General features: G+C 43.6%; 1 protein-coding gene across 7 annotated transcripts in view; it reads left to right on the top strand.

Moving 5' to 3' along the window:
* Positions 1–18420, top strand: part of abca2 (ATP-binding cassette, sub-family A (ABC1), member 2) — a 147644-nt gene that overhangs the window by 93841 nt on the left and 35383 nt on the right. For all 7 annotated transcript variants that reach the window (XM_028034937.1, XM_028034938.1, XM_028034936.1 and 4 more), the window contains 8 exons: positions 391–603; positions 7838–8034; positions 8383–8556; positions 14287–14483; positions 16546–16666; positions 16747–17037; positions 17261–17482; positions 17596–17698. In XM_028034937.1, the coding sequence (XP_027890738.1) occupies positions 391–603; positions 7838–8034; positions 8383–8556; positions 14287–14483; positions 16546–16666; positions 16747–17037; positions 17261–17482; positions 17596–17698 (1518 nt within the window). The remainder of the gene's footprint in view (positions 1–390; positions 604–7837; positions 8035–8382; positions 8557–14286; positions 14484–16545; positions 16667–16746; positions 17038–17260; positions 17483–17595; positions 17699–18420) is intronic.

Below are 18420 nucleotides of genomic sequence, written 5' to 3'. Positions count from 1 at the left end.
TTGGATCAGGCAGCTTGGACAGCCCCTAATCCATTTCTTAGTTTGCTTCAAATGCTGCTTTAACATGACATCCTACAATAATTTCACTTTAATCGTCTGGTTAAAAGTCACAGTTTGTCCCTCATCAAAATAACCAGAATCATTAGATCGCTCATTTATTATTTTTCTTCCAACAAATCAGCCTCATGGGCTGTTTCAGTTCAGATTATTTATATTCAAACTACAATCATTAAACTATTTGCAATAAAACCATTTGGATGAGTTATGGAAAAATACAGAATGAAGTCAATTATTTACACATCAGTCATTTGATCAGTCACTCCAGACTTGGGCTCATAGTGGCAGAACCCACAAACCATGTTTTCATGCGTGTCTTTGTCCTCATCAAAGGTCCATCCTGACAGGCTTGTTTCCTCCCACCTCCGGCTCTGCCACCATATACGGCCACGACATCCGCACCGAAATGGATCGGATCCGTCAGAACCTGGGCATGTGTCCGCAGCACAACGTTCTCTTTGATAAGCTCAGTGTAGAGGAGCACCTGTGGTTCTACTCCAGGCTCAAAGGCATGGCAGAGGATGACATCTGCAAGGAGATGGACAAGTCAGTACCAGCCTGCTGTGCCTAGTGCAGCTCCATGTTGCTGTCAGCTCCCACTGTGTAGACATGAACATTGTTTATTGCTGAAAGACAATGTCTCTTTGACATCAGCTGCTAACAATAGTAAAGTATTTAATTGTGTTCCACCACAGCCCGAATCTAACAGTGAGTGAACCTCAACATGAATTAGTATTTTGGTGGGTTTCATTTTCTACAGTACTGTGCAAAGTCAGACCTTCCTTGGATCAGCTTCAACAACTATCTCTATGTTTATGAAGGAGTCAATTAGGATTGTTGTAAACAAATATTTTAGTAATCGAGTAATCTATCAATTATTCTTACGATTTATCGCGTAATCGGATAAAAAAATTGATAAAATATTGGTAAATCTAGCATAACACCAGGGTTACTATTGGAAATCAACATCAGTCCAGTTTTTCATTTTTGAGCTTCCCTAACAATAACTTTTCTGTAGTTTAGAAAATTAACCTGTAACAATAATAGCTCACTGTCTAAGTTAACCTGAAGAAAAGTTATACAAAGATCTGAAATTATATTCAATTTAATAATTAAGAGGCAGGCTCACAAGTACGCTTATAAAAAATGTCTATGATCCAGCTTTTAGTTTATGTATTCATCTCCAATCAGTTTAATAGATGAATTCTCACCTTGCCTCATAACTGACAAACTTTGGGTTTGAGAATACGGGAAATGTCGCCTGGATTGGGGGGCTCAGGGTGGAACGTAAGTCCGGGGCAGTAAAAAAACTGCACCAACGTAAGACCCGAGAAGAGGGGGTGGGGGGAGCAATACGGAATATTTACGGGAAAATGCTAATTTGGGAGCACAGCAGGAAAGGGGGATAAATAACTGGTAGTTTCCCTGCCAAAACAGGAGACTTGACAGATATGCCTTGCCCAGCCATTTATAGCATTTGTGTTCTTGCTAACAACGGGATTTGACACCTTCGTTCGTCACACTCAGAAACTCATCTACCAGCTATGTACCGCCACGATGCTTTCCGCCACCCGTTTGTTGAAACAGGTGTTCTGTTTATCTGTGCTACCCATAAATAACATCCTACCATGTGGTAATGCGCACATCGATGCTACGTCACATACTGCTTACTCAGCAGATTTCTTATGAATCCGTCCTACCTGTGGAAGTTTCGTTTCATGTGTTTTGAAATAAAACACATCGCAGATTACGGTAAGCTTTATTTAATTTATTTTATACCTGGCTTTCATTAAGCTGCTGCATTACTTCATATATTTAGTCTACATGACAGGCAGCTTAATATATTTTTAAATGCCTGTAGTTTGCTGTCTGCAAAGTCGTTACTACTGTAAACAAGTCATTGTTTGGTGGTTAAACAGGATAAAACACGTTGTTTTGTGGGCTATTTTGTTCCTATACTTTAAAATATTTTGGTTTAATTACATTCTTTTTTATTATTAAACTTTGCTAAAAAGATGTAGGTAACAATACTATGTGAGGTTGAAGCTGTGTAATAGCCGTGTAATATTAGTGTACATTAATCATATCCTATCATTTCAGGAGCACAGTGACCTGTGCAGTTCGGTGGACACATTGTGGCTGTGCTGCATCTGATAAAGACTGTCATACAATGGATTAATACGCAAAAAAGGGTTGCTGTGATCAGTATTTGTCGGTGTTTAATTTAATTCCAATAAAAACATGTTTCCCCTGTCTGATACTGTCTGATACCACTGTATTAAAAATATTTTTTAACAAGTAGGATATTCTAATAAAAGGATTGGTGCATACATCTGCCATAGCTTTTGATTTTAAATGGGTAGAATATTCAGATGAAGTGATCTTCTTGTGGTTTCGTCGTGTATATAAATTGTTCCTATGCTAAGCATGACTCTTCAGCTTCCACTTCAGTCCTGTCACTCAAATAATATTATCCAATATATTTAACATTAACACAACCTGCTGTAGTTTTTGGTTTGTAAACATAATGGTAGCAGTTTTGGACGCGTAGCACCGACAGATAGACTTAGCTATCTATCCGTGCTATGGTAGGAAAATCTGATGAGGCAGCACTGATGGTCAGAACACCGGGATGATGTGAAATTTATTGTGCGGTTCGGCCGTAAAGCTACACTTACACTGTAACCATCAACTACTCAGCTGCTCGCCGTGTTCAGTCTGTCTGCTCACCTGTATAAATACTCCTGCAGCTCTCTTCCTGCCGTTCGCTTTCAACCAGCAGCTCCCAGAAGAGAAAAGCTGCCGTACTCCAGGCATCGCGCCAGTCATTTTAAGGATGTCTATTGGTCCCCCAAAAATGATGAAAACCCAGGCATTTTCATCAATCAATCAGATCCCCACAGCTGAACTTGAAAATTGGACGGTATGCTTCTAACACTAAGCTTTCGTCAACAACTAAGAGGCGGAAGTCAGAGCGCTACGCAGAAAATAATGTCCCTGCTGGAACATGGTGCACTAAATAATAAAACATAAATTAACAAAGCTTCAAGGCAGATACATTTTCCTTGAGTAATTTTAATAATTGAGGTACTTGAAACATTCAAGGAATTGTTTCAAACATAGAATCAACACATAAGTCCTGGAAATATGAGCTCTAAGAATTCCCTGCTTTCTGCTCACCCTCCAGGTACTGAAAACAAAGTAAATGTGAAAGCAGCAAAATTATGTCTGCTTGTGGGATTAAGCTACAAATCAGAATAGGACTACAACCTGACTTCAGCAGAGTTGATGGTAAATAATTACCATAAAGTCGGCCTTCTATCACCTGAAGAACATTTCCAGGATTAGAGGACTAATGTCTCAGCATGTAACACATGGATGGGAAACTCATCCATGTGGAAACTCATCCAGAAAGTTGCTGTTGACGTTCTGACTAAAACCAGGAAGATAGAGCACGTCACCCAGTTTTTTTTTTTTTTTTAGAATACTTAATTTTTTATATTTTAGTAACAACATCGCAATTATTAACTAACAGGACAAAATTGGTTCAGGATCAAGCAAAATTCAAACAATGAAACATACCTAAAGTAAAATATATTTACAATAATATAACAACAAAAAAAACAAGAAGGACTGAATGGGGGAGGGTTAAAATGGGAAAGGGGTGATCAATAAGGATTAAATAAAAATGTCTATGAATCAGAGATAGGGTGAGAGACAGATGGCATCAGTATCGCTCATAGATCCTGCCATCCAATGAAATTCACATATGAAAGTCACGTGAATTTCATGGGATTTTTTTGTAAGGGTAGCTCAATTACAGGAAGATCAGTGAATCCAATGTGCAGGTAGGTATTGCATACCAGGCATCGCGCCTGGTATGCGCGCGCGCCTTAAAAATGGCTGCCATATTTTATAAAACGTCTTACTTCTGTTCTGCATCCAATAGGTTATTTTTTCTAGGGTTACACAGCTATTGATCTCACAAAGTCATTGTTTAATCGGAATGGGGGCGTCTGATTTCCATTTTGTTGCAATACATTTCTTAGCAATTGCCAGAAGAACTTCTGTAAGTTTCTTATCATAATTTGTCTCTAGATTGGAGTTTGTAAAGTTCCCCAATAAACAAATCTCCAGTTCTATTGGAATTGTGATACCATGAATGTCTGATAATGTTTCGCAAACTCCCTTCCAAAATCCCTGGAGTCTAGAGCAGTGCCAGGTAAAACACAGAGGAGATATATTTGAATTATATTTATGTAATTTTTGTAGGGTAACATATAACTAATGTAAAAAATTGAATTGTACTAGTCTAAACCAAACGTTTAGAGGTGACCCCTTCTCTGCACAAATTATTCCATATCTGTCTCTCAATAGATATTCCCAAATCCTTTTCCCATTTGATTCTGGAACTAACCATACCAGTTATAGTTAAAGTTCGCATGAGTGCTGTATAAACCCTTAAGATGATTTTACATAATGGCTGGCTGGCATCCTCAACGGGAGATGTGGACGGTAATTTCCAACTTTCTTTCTGATTAGTTCTTATAAAATCATGAAGTTGGAGGTAGCCAAAGAAATCTTTATCTGTCAAATTAAACTTCTCTTTTAACTGTTGTAGTGACATAAATACTAACTTTTTGTACCAGTGCTCCAATCTGCTAATTCCCTTCTCCTGCCAGGATCTAAAGTTACCAGACTGACAAATCACTGTAAGGTAAAGGTAATTTTATTTACAGTATATAGCACATTTTCAGCAACAAGGCAATACAAAGTGTGTTACATTAATTAAAAGGAAATACAAACAAAATAACAAACCAAAGGAAAGAGCAAAAGAAGAAAAAGCTAATAATGTTGATCCAAAGTAAATAAACTACATACTCCTATTCAGGGTTGGTAGATAAGTATAAGTAAGTATCCTCTGGTCTAATTCCTTTTCTGGTTTAGAAGAATAGGAGTCTAAAAAGTAGTTGCTAAGGGAGTTTTTCTGGGTTCCAAGTTCTAATCCCTGTTCTGGCTTGCTAAATAAGTGTAAGTAAGTAAGTATTCTCTGGACTTTCTAAGTGTGCTCTAAATTTGTAAAAGTAATGAGTACACCACAGTTTCTAAGTAATAATAAAAACTAAATGTTCCTGTTCTGGAAGAATTTTTTCTGGATTCTAAGTTTGTTCTAATTCCTTTTCTGGGTTGCAATAGTAGGAGTCTCTCTGCATCTAAATAGTGAGTACTCTACAGTTTCTAAAAAATAAGCTAAAGAGTGATTAATTGACTAATAAACTAGAGTCTCTGGATTCCAAGTTTGTTCTAATTCCTGTTCTGGGTTAAAAGTGAGTACTCCACAGTTTGTAACAAAATAAAAAATTTAAATAAAAAACAGGGAAAGGACACATTAGGGCACATGACAACATTCAGACAAAACAAAGGGCAAAACAAAGACATGAGTGAAGTGAAGGCGGTGACATCACAGGGCCATGAAACCATGTTGCTCAGCCTCCCGGCAGAAGTCCGATAAGATGTTGTTATCAAGACATGTCCTTGGGAGCGCTCAGCTCCACAGCTGCATGGATAACAGGAGGAGGTGAGGTGGGAAGGAGCGTTATGTTCACATATCTTCAAGGAGATTAGAAATATGCAGCCGTTCCAAGGCAACACGGGGAAAGCCAATTCAGATACAGAATGTCTTAGGTTGGGTAGATTATAAATTTCAATCTTCCCTAAAGTCTCTCCGATACATCTCAGTTCCCAATTATCCAAATTAGTTTGGTCATTCCACTGAGCCGAAACTAGCAACTTCTCCAAGATCAATTTCATTCCGTTAGTGAGTTTTAGAGTCCTCAGCTGGGCTGCAAGTCTCAGCAAGACTTACATCCAACTTGCGTCTCTGTCCACACCAACAGTCTGAGTGTTCGCTAGTTTGGCCAAGTCCGTCACAAACTTGTCGATAAGCTAGGTATCCGCAAGCTCCAAACAGCAGAAATCCTGTTATCACACACTGCCGAGTGTGTCCCCGCAGGACAAGAGGGCTCTCCTGTGCCCAGTCTTCTCATCGAGAAAATTTTATCAATTACATTGAGAGACCGGTTGACCAGATCCATAATTTGTAGATTTGGAGGATGTGCAAAGAAAGGCTTCAAAAATATAGAAAAAGACAGGACAAAAACAGAGCAAGCAGGGCAGGCAAGGGTAGGGAGGGAGCAGAGGAAAAAAGCGTCTGCCTTCATTGAGACCGGTGAAATGCCAAGTCCATCAAAATGGTAGCAGTCCTTTTCCCCACAGTAGGGTCTTAGGGGAAAGAATACCTTTTAGCTTAAACATTTGACAAAGTTTATGCCAAATTTGAATTGACTGTATTATTAAAGAATTATCAGTTACATTTTTGATAGTTTTCTCATCCCATTTATAATGCAAATGTATTAGTATTCTTTCTTTTATCTCTGTTGTTTCAATTTTGAGCCATGAGGGGAGAGCCTGCAAACCAAACATCTGTGCCAAGAACCTAAACTGAGCCACATAATAGTACAATTGAAAATTAGGGAGCAGAAATAATTTGGCCCCTCAGAAATGCTTTTAATGTGTCCCAAAAAATAAAAATATTTGGAGCAGATGAACTATTTGTTAAAATGAAGAAATTAATTTGTTCCCTAATGAAAATACAGAATTCAGGTTGTTTTAAGAGTGTAAAGTCTGTACTTTTCTTCTACCTAGTCAGGGACAGACACCGACCTCACCAATGGACAGTGATAACTAAGTAATCTTGGAAGGTATTCACTATCTATCACTCGACTAAATATCTGACTGGAGATCAAAAAATTATCTATTCAGGTATTGGTATTGTGTGGATGCAAATAAAACGAATAATCTATCCTGTGGATGCATCCGCCTCTAGGCATCTGTTAGATGTAAATCTTCTATAAATGAGATTATTTTAGCTCATTTAGGGAGGAGACAGGGTCTGAAGATCTATCAAGCACTGTATCTAAACAGAAGAAAGTTAAAGTCCCTGGGGCGTGCTGTGGTGGCGCAGGGGGTTAGCACGCCCCACGTTTGGAGGCCTTAGTCCTCGACGCGGACGTCGAGGGTTCGATTCCCGACGACCTTTGCCGCATGTCTTCCCCCCTCTCCTCACCCTCCTTCCTGTCTGCCTACTGTCTAAAAAAATACGAGCCACTAGCGCCACAAAAACTCTTCGGAGAAAAAAAAGGAAAAAAAAAAAAGAAGTTAAAGTCCTGTCCCATCACTAGAAACCCTGGTGATTGGAAGACCTGACACATCACCCCAGTTGGCTCCCTGTAGCTCAGAGAATGAACTATAAAATACTGTTAGTTTATAAATCACTGAATGGTTTAGCACCACAATATATTAAAGATCTACTGTTGTTGTATCGACCTTTCAAACATCTCAGGTCTTCTGGTTCTTTTTCTGCTTTGCATCCACAGAACCAGAGAAGCAGCATTCAGCTTCTATGCATTACAAATCTGCATCAAACTTCCAGAAAACTGTAAAACAGTGGAAACAGAGTGCCTTCAAATGTAGACTAAAAACCCACTTGTTTAGAGTTCATTTGAGATTGGATTACAGCTTTCTATGACTTTTTTTATTTTGCTATTGGACTGTAATGTTTCTATTTTAGTAGTTTGTTGTGATCTGTTTCAATCATCTAAAGCACTTTGCTCCTGAAATGTGCTACATAGATAAACTTGACTTGATTGTGTGTGCGTGTGTGTGTGTGTGGGGGGGGTTGTGCGCGCGCTTGTGGGCTTGTGTGCGTGTGTGTGTTCAGAATGATTGTGGACCTGGAGCTATCTAACAAGCGACACAGCTTGGTTCAGACCCTGTCAGGTGGGATGAAGAGGAAGCTGTCAGTGGCCATAGCCTTCGTAGGCGGCTCCAGAGCCGTCATCCTGGACGAGCCCACTGCGGGGGTGGATCCTTATGCCCGCAGGGCCATCTGGGACCTGATCCTCAAGTACAAACAGGGTGAGTGGATCTTAAAGCAGTCTTAATTCCATCCAACCTAATATTTAAAGTGCTGTAACATTAGCTGTGTGTGGGTGTGTGTGTGTAACTGCTGACTTAAACTCCAGGGGATCAGCCTCATTAAGTGTTGTCTGACTTCCTGTTCTTTATGTGTAGTGAAGTCCTCCTGGCTCAGAGTTTTATGGAGTCGTATTGTAGTTTAGATCCTGTTTGCCATTGACAACATTGACTAATGCTAATGTTTCCTGTAATGCTCCACATGTGTTTTCAAAGCTTCGCTGTCAATGTTCCTCCTGTCCTTTAACGTGTTGCTGTCAGTAATTATCTGTGTTTGTACGGCTGTTGCAGGCCGGACCATCCTGCTGTCCACCCATCATATGGACGAAGCCGATCTTTTGGGAGATCGCATTGCCATCATCTTGCATGGAAAGCTTAAGTGCTGTGGAACACCACTTTTTCTGAAGAGCACATATGGAGATGGATACAAACTGACACTGGTGAAAAAGCAAAGTGAAGGCAGAGGTGTGTATCTACAGCCCTTATTTCTTTATATTTTCCTTCCAAGTAACCTCACAGTCCCATAATCTTTTAAAGAGGGCTTGCTCAACAGTTTTCTATGAAACTTGACTGCTTGTGGAATTAAGTAGTCAGCTAATGTACGATTTCCTAGTACATTAGCTGATTGTTTCCAAAAGCAAACAAAAGGGTTTGGAAACCCAAAGTATGAGAATCTTTCCAAAATGTAAAGACTTTTGGAAAGTCTTTAAGACTTTTCCTGATATTTGTAAGTGCAGTTTTAACAACATCTAGTTTAAAATTTCTTTTATAAGAAATGCTTCTATCCCCAGGATCACAGACATGAATACATAGATGCCTCCTCGAGCTGCTCGGCCCATTACTGCAATATGTCACAAGGTCCACCTTACTGACTGTGGCATATCTTCCACTAAGCCAATACAAGTAAATGGACAGAACTTTCTAAAGTGCTGTTCTACAAAGTATTTTAAGTTAACACCTGTCACTGATACATTCTTTCTCACACTAATATGTTTGAGAATTTGGAGGCTTTCTGAATAAAGAGCACAAAGTTTGTATGTGATACAACATATTCTGACCAATCACTTTTATTTAGACATTGATGAACAGACACACAGCTTTACAGAGGTGTGTTCATGAACATATTTTCATCCATCCATCCATCCATCCATCCATCCATCTTCTTCCGCTTATCCGAGGTCAGGTCGTGGGGGTAGCAGCTTCAGAAGGGAGGCCCAGACTTCCCTCTCCCCGGCCACTTCTTCCAGCTCTTCCGGGGGAATCCCGAGGCGTTCCCAGGCCAGCCGAGAGACATAGTCTCTCCAGCATGTCCTGGGTCTTCCCCGGGGCCTCCTCCTGGTGGGACTTGCCCGGAACACCTCATCAGGGAGGCGTCCAGGAGGCATCCTGACCAGATGCCCGAGCCACCTCAACTGGGTCCTCTCGATGTGAAGGAGCAGCGGCTCTACTCTGAGTCCCTCCCGGATGACTGAGCTTCTCACCCTATCTCTAAGGGAGAGCCCAGCCACCCTACAGAGAAAACCCATTTCGGCCGCTTGTATCCGCGATCTCGTTCTTTTGGTCATGACCCAAAGCTCATGACCATAGATGAGGGTGGGAACGTAGATCGACCGGTAAATCGAGAGCTTCGCTTTTTGGCTCAGCTCTTTCTTCACCACGACGGACCGGTACAACGCCCGCTTAACGGCAGACGCTGCGCCAATCCGCCTGTCGATCTCCCACTCCCTTCTTCCCCCATTCGTGAACAAGATCCCGAGATACTTGAACTCCTCCACTTGGGGCAGGACACCCCCCCTGACCCGGAGAAAGCACTCTACCCTTTTCCGGCTCAAGACCATGGCCTCGGATTTGGAGGCACTGATCCCCATCCCAGCCGCTTCACACTCGGCTGCGAACTGCTCCAGTGAGAGCTGCAGATCATGACCTGATGAAGCCAAAAGGACCACATCGTCTGCAAAAAGCAGAGATGAGATCCTAAGGCCACCAAATCGGATCCCCTCAACACCTTGGCTGCGCCTAGAAATTCTGTCCATAAAAGTGATGAACAGAATCGGTGACAAAGGGCAGCCCTGGCGGAGTCCAACTCTCACCGGAAACGAGCCCGACTTACTGCTGGCAATGCGGGCCAGACTCTGACACCGGTCATACAGGGACCTGACAGCCCGTATCAAAGGGCCCGGTATCCCATACTCCCGGAGAACCCCCCACAGGGCTCCCCGAGGGACACGGTCGAACGCCTTCTCCAAGTCCACAAAACACATGTAGACTGGTTGGGCGAACTCCCATGCACCCTCCAGGACCCTGCCGAGGGTGTAGAGCTGGTCCAGTGTTCCACGACCAGGACGAAAAACACACTGCTCTTCCTGAATCCGAGGTTCGACTATCCGACGGACCCTCCTCTCCAGGACCCCCGAATAGACCTTGCCAGGGAGGCTTAAGAGTGTGACCCCTTTATAATTGGAGCACACCCTCCGGTCCCCCTTTTTGAACAGGGGGACCACCACCCCAATCTGCCAATCCAGGGGAACTGCCCCCGATGTCCATGCGATATTGCAGAGTTGCGTCAACTAACACAACCCTACAACATCCAGAGCCTTAAGGAACTCTGGACGGATCTCATCCACCCCCGGGGCTCTGCCACCGAGGAGCTTTTTAACCACCTCGGCGACCTCGTCCCCAGAGATTGGAGAGCCCAACCCAGAGTCCCCATGCCCCGCTTCCTCAATGGAAGGCATGCTGGTGGGGTTGAGGAGGTCTTTGAAGTACTCTGCCCACCGGCCCACAATGTCCCGAGTAGAGGTCAGCAGCACACCATCCCCACTATAAACAGTGTTGGTGCTTCACCGCTTCCCCCCCTGAGACGCCGGATGGTGGACCAGAATCGCTTCGAAGCCGTACGGAAGTCTTTCTCCATGGCCTCTCCAAACTCCTCCCACGCCCGAGTTTTTGCCTCAGCAACCACCCGAGCCGCATGCCGCTTCGCCCGCCGGTACCCATCAGCTGCTTCCGGAGTCCCACAGGCCAAAAAGGCCCGATAGGACTCCTTCTTCAGCCTGACGGCATCCCTCACCGAAGGTGTCCACCAACGGGTTCGAGGGTTGCCGCCGCAACAGGCACCGACAACCTTGCGGCCACAGCTCCGATCGGCCGCCTCGACAATGGAGGCACGGAACATGGTCCACTCAGACTCCATGTCCCCCACCTCCCCTGGGACGTGTTCGAAGTTTTGCCGGAGATGGGAGTTAAAGCTCTGTCTCACAGGGGATTCCGCCAGGCGTTCCCAGCAGACCCTCACAACACGTTTGGGCCTGCCAGGCCTGACTGGCTTCCTCCCCCACCACCGGAGCCAACTCACCACCAGGTAGTGGTCAGTGGACAGCTCCGCACCTCTCTTCACCATAGTGTCCAAGACATACGGCCGCAGATCCGATGAAACGATGACAAAGTCGATCATCGAACTGCGGCCTAGGGTGTCCTGGTGCCAAGTGCACATATGGACACCCTTCTGCCTGAACATGGTGTTCGTTATGGACAATCCATGACGAGCACAGAAGTCCAGCAACAGAACACCGCTCGAGTTCAGGTCAGGCGGGCCGTTCCTCCCAACCACGCCCCTCCAGGTCTCACTGTCGTTGCCCACGTGAGCGTTGAAGTCCCCCAGCAGAACAAGGGAGTCCCCAGGAGGAGCACTCTCCAGTACCCAATCTAAGGACTCCAAAAAGGGTGGGTAATCTGAACTGTCGTTTGGCCCGTAAGCACAAACGACAGTCAGAACCCGTCCCCCCACCCATAGGCGGAGGGATGCTACCCTCTCGTTCACCGGGGTAAACCCCAACGTACAGGCGCCGAGATGGGGAGCAACAAGTATGCCCACTCCTGCCCGATGCCTCTCACCGTGGGCAACTCCATAGTGGAAGTATGTCCAGCACCTCTCAAGGAGACTGGTTCCAGAACCAGACCCATCTCGAGGTGAGACCGACTATTTCTAGCCGGAACCTCTCGACTTCACGCACTAGCTCCGGCTCCTTCCCCACCAGAGAGGTGACATTCCACGTCCCAAGAGCCAGCTTCTGCAACCGAGGATCGGACCGCCAGGGTCCCCTCCCTTGGCCGCCACCCATCACACAGTGCACCCGACCCCTTTGGCCCCTCCCACAGGTGGTGGGCCCATGGGAGGGTGGACCCATGTTTCCTCTTCGAGCTGAGCCCGGCCGGGCTCCATGGGTAAAAGCCCGGCCACCAGACGCTCGCCATCGTGCCCCCCCTCCAGGCCTGGCTCCAGAGTGGGGCCCCGGTGACCCGTGTCCGGGCGAGGGAACACCAAGTCCAAGGTTTTCCTTCGTCATTGGGGTCTTCGGGCTGCGCTTTGTCTGGTCCCTCACCTAGGACCTGTCTGCTTTGGGTGACCCTACCAGGGGCATGAAGCCCCAGACAGCATAGCTCCTAGGATCATTGGGACACTCAAACCCCTCCACCACGATAAGGTGGCAGCCCAAGGAGGAGATTCCATAATTTAATGTTCATTTGTCATTTCAAGATATGAAAAAGAAAATCCTCCTTTTAATTTTTAGGTATTTTATTATAAAAACAATAAACTTTGATAAATCAGTCATTGTCAAACATCAGCTACATACTTATCTTACTTTTTTTTAGGAAAAAAATATTTAATTTCAGTATGATATGTCTATGCTTTTGACAGCATAGACAATGCCCTAATACTTCAGGCTGAGATATTTCACTTAAAACACACAAAAAGTGAAAAAAAGAGTACATTAAAATACAGATATATTTATGTTATACTACCAACACAGGACACAGGCAGGGCTTCGGTCTGCTTGTCAAACTCAGAGAAGTCCAGTGAGTTCTGAGACGTCCTGGTACACAGGCTAAAGCCAAGGATAAAAGAGAAATGATTTAACAGTGTAATAGAAAATTCACCCCTGATTCTTCACATTCTGAAAAAACACATTTTCAGCATATTGGGCCATTGACTTGTAGAATCTGTACAGCATAGTTGTGACATTGTGGAAATGAGCTGTGAAACAGAGACTGAAGACCAGCAGCTCCAGCTCTCGTCCTGTCTGACCTTTCCTCACAAAATCCTCCAGTTATTAATGCACTTCCATTCTAAAAGCAGTTTCTCATTAGTACTCTCTCATTAGAAAACGTACACAGTATGAAAAAATTTAGCTAAGCTAAGAAAATTATAACCAGAGTAGTTACTTTGAGCCAATTTAGTTACATAGGAAATATTTCTTGGTTGTTTAGAAGCGAGCTTCTGGCTGCAAAGTGACAAAATTCTGCTTGCAGCATAATGCTATTATTCTTTCATTCGTACCTGTAAAAGGTAATGCCAGTGGATAGTTTGTATCATAAAACTATTGAAACAAGTCCACGCAGGATATGAATTATGGACCTCTGACCACTCTACTGCCACACTGAAGATGGCGGCGACTTAATGTAGGGCTCAGCGCTCATTGATGCATCTACGTATTCATGTCTATGTTCAGGATCTCCTGCTTTGCTTTGGTAAAATCATTGCTGCAGTAGGTAACTGTCTCTGTGAGGTGTCAAGCCCCTCCTCCTTGCTCTCTGCTGTGATACATCTCCGCCCCCACAACAGAGGCTGCTGTGAATGCTAAGGCTAGTTAGCATGGCCACCGATGACGGCTGATAAATGGCTCTCCTGTATTGTTAGGTTGACCCTGCCGTTAGCACAGCTGCAGCAGCACAAAATGAGCTGGGGAGTAGAGTGAGCAGCACTTACAGAAGGTTGATTGACACTGCCAAGCCCTTCCTCATGTCTCTGGTTGTTTCTGACTGGGAGTGATGTATTTATGCATATGATAGTAAGACCCCAGAGAGGAGGCAGAGGAGCTTTCACACATTATCAGTCCCACGTTTTTATAAGTTACCTATTGCAACTTTAACATAATATTATTGTTGATGTTGCTTTAAAATAAACTCCAACTTTCCTTTCAGTGTAAAAAAAAGACAACCTAATTCCACATGATCAAGCTGCAAGCCATGCTTAAACCTTGCTGTCCTGATCCTGATTGAGTTCATATTGTTCCTGCCACATTTGATTTGTTGAACCTGGATGCTTGATTCATTGGGTTACTGTTAGACTACATATCAGTTGCAGTCCTTGTGGTGTGCTTTTACCAGTCTTTGTGTCTTGGTTTGATCCGCCAGGCCAGGGGAGCCAGACCAAGTCTCCCTCCTCTTCATCTCCATCCTCTTCGCTGTCACCCTGCTCAGAAACTCAGGTCACTGAGTTTATTCAGCAGTTTGTGGATACCTGCCTGCTGGTGTCTGACTCCAACACTGAGCTCTCCTATGTCCTGCCCTCCGAATCAGTCAAGAAGGGCTGCTTTGAGAGGCTGTTCCAGGTACAAACCAGCTCCACATGGAGTCAACAGGGTCTGTGAAAATGTGCAGATTTCTTCCAGACAGACTGCATGAGAATCAACCTTTAGTTAGCTGAGTTTAGTACCAAAATGTTTGAGCTATCCTTCTGCCGCAATGCTTTTTTTGTTTTGTTTTAGATATTATTTGAGAAGAATGCAGATAAATTCCAGCCACAACTCAGCACTATATTCTCTAGATTGAGCAGAATTTATTTGTAGAATTTGAACAGATGATATCAAGTTGTATGAGCAGCATAATATCTGATGAATTTGGGGAAGCAGAGTATGTTTCCCATCCAGCAGGAGCTTTTTTTTCTTTAACATGTTCTGACCGTGTATGTATGTGTGTGTGTGTGCCATGTATTTGATGCATTGTGGGGACGAAAGCCTGGTCCGCACAAGGAGAAACGCTGTTTTTAGGTTAGGGGTTAGGTTTAGGACTAGAGTGTGAATTGAGTTTTGGTTAGGGTTAGGCTGTAGAAATGCATGGAATTCACTAGAAAGTCCCCACAAAGATAGCTTGACAAACGTGTGTGTGTGTGTGCATGTTTTATTAGAAAGTAAAGGTCAATGTGATTTTATTTATTTAGCACATTTTCAACAACAAGGCAGTTCAAAGTACTTTGCATGAATTAGAAGGAAATGGAAACAAAACATCAGAACCAAAAGAAAGACACAAGGGTAACAACAAAGCTAAATGTTGGTTGTCTGATTCTTTTTCTGGGTTGCTAAGTACTCCACCATTTATAAACTAATAGGAGTTTCTCTAGGTCTTGCTCTTATATTATATTATAAAGCTAAATGGTGGTCTAAAGTAAAAAGTAATTAAGCTTGGAAATGCTCTTCTGGTGATAATAACAATAAGAAGAAGAATAAACAGACAGATAGGGTGTTAAAATGACACAACAGGAAGCATAACAAAAACCCCAGCACATGTAGCAACATTCTAGTGGCCAGTGAAAGGTGGTGAAAATCAGGGAATGTGTATCTGTACCCTTGAGATATGTGTGTGCAGTAAATCCATGAACCCTGTCCAGCCAGCTCCTCCCAGGCTAAAGTCTCTGATACAGTGGTCTTACCTAAGAGCAAGTCGTTGGGAGCAATCTGCTCCACAGTTGCACGGATGTCTTGAGGAAGGGAACAAGGTGGGAAGGAGCATCTTGTTTACAAATCATCCAGGACATTTGAGATAGTCAGCCAAGGCCGACACAGACACAATTCAGATACAGACAATGTTCTTTCAATCGGGCAGACTTTTTTAATTTCCATCTGCCTTAAAGTCTCCTGGTGCATCTCTGTTGATTCCAATCATTCAAATTAGTATTGCCATTCCCACCGGACCGAACTAGCAACTTCTCTAAGATTGATTCCATCCTGCTAGTGAGCTGCAGGACCTGCACACGGGCTAGAAATTTCTGCAAGAATCGGCATCCATAGCATATTAGTCTGAGCGTTCATCAGAAGGCCAATCCATCACACTGATCAGGCAGCTTGACAACAGCTGAACAGCTGCTGACATCTTCTGAATTTGTCGATATGCCAGGTATCTGCCAGCACCAACCAGCAGAAATCCTGTTATCCTGTTATCTACTTTGCTCACTCGTCTTGTTGAGAAAATGTGATCAATTGCATTGATCAACTTATAAGATTAATTAATAGAAATAGCTTTGGGTCTATCTCAAAGACAACGGACATGGAGTTTGTCAGGTTTGTGATTGATTTGGCGAGTAACAAAAGTGAAGCCACTTGTGTAAATAAACATGTTTGAGTTCAGTCTATCTGATTGTTGTTTTTTTCTAATATTTTTTTAGAAATAAAATATATAGATTTTGGTGGGAATTTAATTAGGAAGAAATATTGTAAAAAAAAAAAAAATCACAATGACAATTTTAAAAAGAAAGGAAAAGAGCAAAAAGGGAAGAGAGGTAGGGCATAAAGTTAAAAGGGCTAGAAATACAGACAGACAGCAAAAGGTTTGACCATCAATCATAATAAAGTCAGATAGTTTTATTTATTTAGAACCATACTGTATGTGTGTTTGCAGGCTTTGGAGCAGAGCCTGACTGGCCTGGCTCTGACCAGCTTTGGAGTGATGGACACCACGCTGGAGGAAGTGTTCCTCAAAGTCTGTGAGGTGGACCAGTCTCTGGACAACAGTGACGCTGGTCAGACTGCACTTCTTCAGTCTCCACTCAACTTCTCCTCCTGCAGGCTGAGTAACCTGGGGTTTCCCATCTGTCTGCAGACATGAAGAGCTCACCTGGGGGCAGCTCACTGGGGAAGCTGTCAGTGGGATCAGGGGCTCAGGATGGACTAGCGCCTGAGACCGGACCCTCGCTGCACAGTGAGGAGTCTGAGGTTGAGCTGAGTAATCTGGTGCAGTGCTCCAGGCTCAGCCAGAGCCAGGTGTCACTGAAATCCTCCTCGTCTGTGGGCTCGGTGCGTGGAGACGAGGGGGGGCCGTATGCAGATTTCTATGGGGATTACTGCCCTCTGTTTGAGAACGGCCAGGAGTCGGACTCTGCCAGCCTGAGAGGTCAGCTCAAGTTCTGTCTCACTGTAGAGGGAAGCAGAGATGGAAGGAGAAAATTATCCACTCGCCATCCAATTGTGGTTGTTTTTTTGTGGGGGTTTTTTGCTTTAAAAAGAACAAACCAAAGAGTCAGATTTCCTGAATGAAAAAGAAGAAAATGTCTCTTAATTCACACATTTCTAGTTGGATTTTATTGTTTACACCATTGTGTCCCTCTTCCCTGCAGGCGATCCAGAAAATCCCACCTCCCCAGAGCTGGAAGACCTGGAGGGGCAGGGCAGCTTCAAGCTGGAGGGGTGGTGGCTGAAACTGAGTCAGTTTCATGGCCTCATCATAAAGAGGTTCCACTGTGCCAAGAGAAACACCAAGGGCCTCTTCTCCCAGATCCTCCTGCCTGCTTTCTTTGTCTGTGTTGCTATGACTGTGGCCTTATCCGTGCCAGAGATCGGTGAGCTCTTCCTTTCAGTTAGAGTCAATAATCTGTGATCCAGCCTTTATTGCTGGCTGTGCTGTAGGTGGTTAAAACATGTGATGAAGGCTGGGTCTTCTTGTGTTTCACAGGAGATCTACCACCGCTCATCTTGTCTCCTTCTCAGTATCATAACTACACCCAGCCCAGAGGCAACTTCATCCCCTACGCCAACGAAGACAGGCCCCAGTACAGGTAACAGCAGCTATGGTTCTTACAAGAATGGTGCCTGGACTAGCTCCTCCTGCTGCATTCCAACCTTTTAAAATGAAAGTAATTATATAATTGGGGGATTTTTTGTTGTTGTTGTTTTTGTAGCTATGGGGGAATAGAAAGTGGCAAATTCATGGAATATATAAAAACACACAGGACCCGTATTTCTCACTGCTCCTGGCCAAATGGGAGAAGATTTTAATTGCACATCTGCGAATAAACAATAAGTAAACAGAAATAACACATCTTGCACAAATATATACAATCTCCCAACCTTTGCTGGTTATATGCTTACATCCATCTCAGACAGGTTTGAATGACCTTGATAAATAGCTTTATCAAGTGGTTATTCGTCATCTTTTCAAAAAGAAATTATATTGAATGCTGCTTCTCCATGTTTGGTTCTGGGGATGCAGAGCAGAAAAAGAGCCAGAAGACCTGAGATGTTTGAAAAGTTGATACAACAACAGCAGATCTTTAATATATTGTGGTGCTAAACCATTCAGTGATTTATAAACTAACAACAGTATTTTATAGTTTATTCTCTGAGCTACAGGGAGCCAGTGGAAGGACTTTAAAATGGGTTCTGAGGCTCCTGTTGACATCGTAATGTAGAGCTTTTTTATCATCTGCTTAATTATGGTATCTAATCTTATTTCCTGTTATAACTCGAGCTAGTGGGATCATGCAGATATTTTAATAAG

The sequence above is a fragment of the Xiphophorus couchianus genome, chromosome 12 (assembly GCF_001444195.1).
Source record: "Xiphophorus couchianus chromosome 12, X_couchianus-1.0, whole genome shotgun sequence".
Classification (NCBI taxonomy): Eukaryota; Metazoa; Chordata; class Actinopteri; order Cyprinodontiformes; family Poeciliidae; genus Xiphophorus; species Xiphophorus couchianus.
The sequence above is the reverse complement of the archived record's forward strand: the minus strand, read 5'-3'. Positions and strand labels throughout refer to the sequence as shown.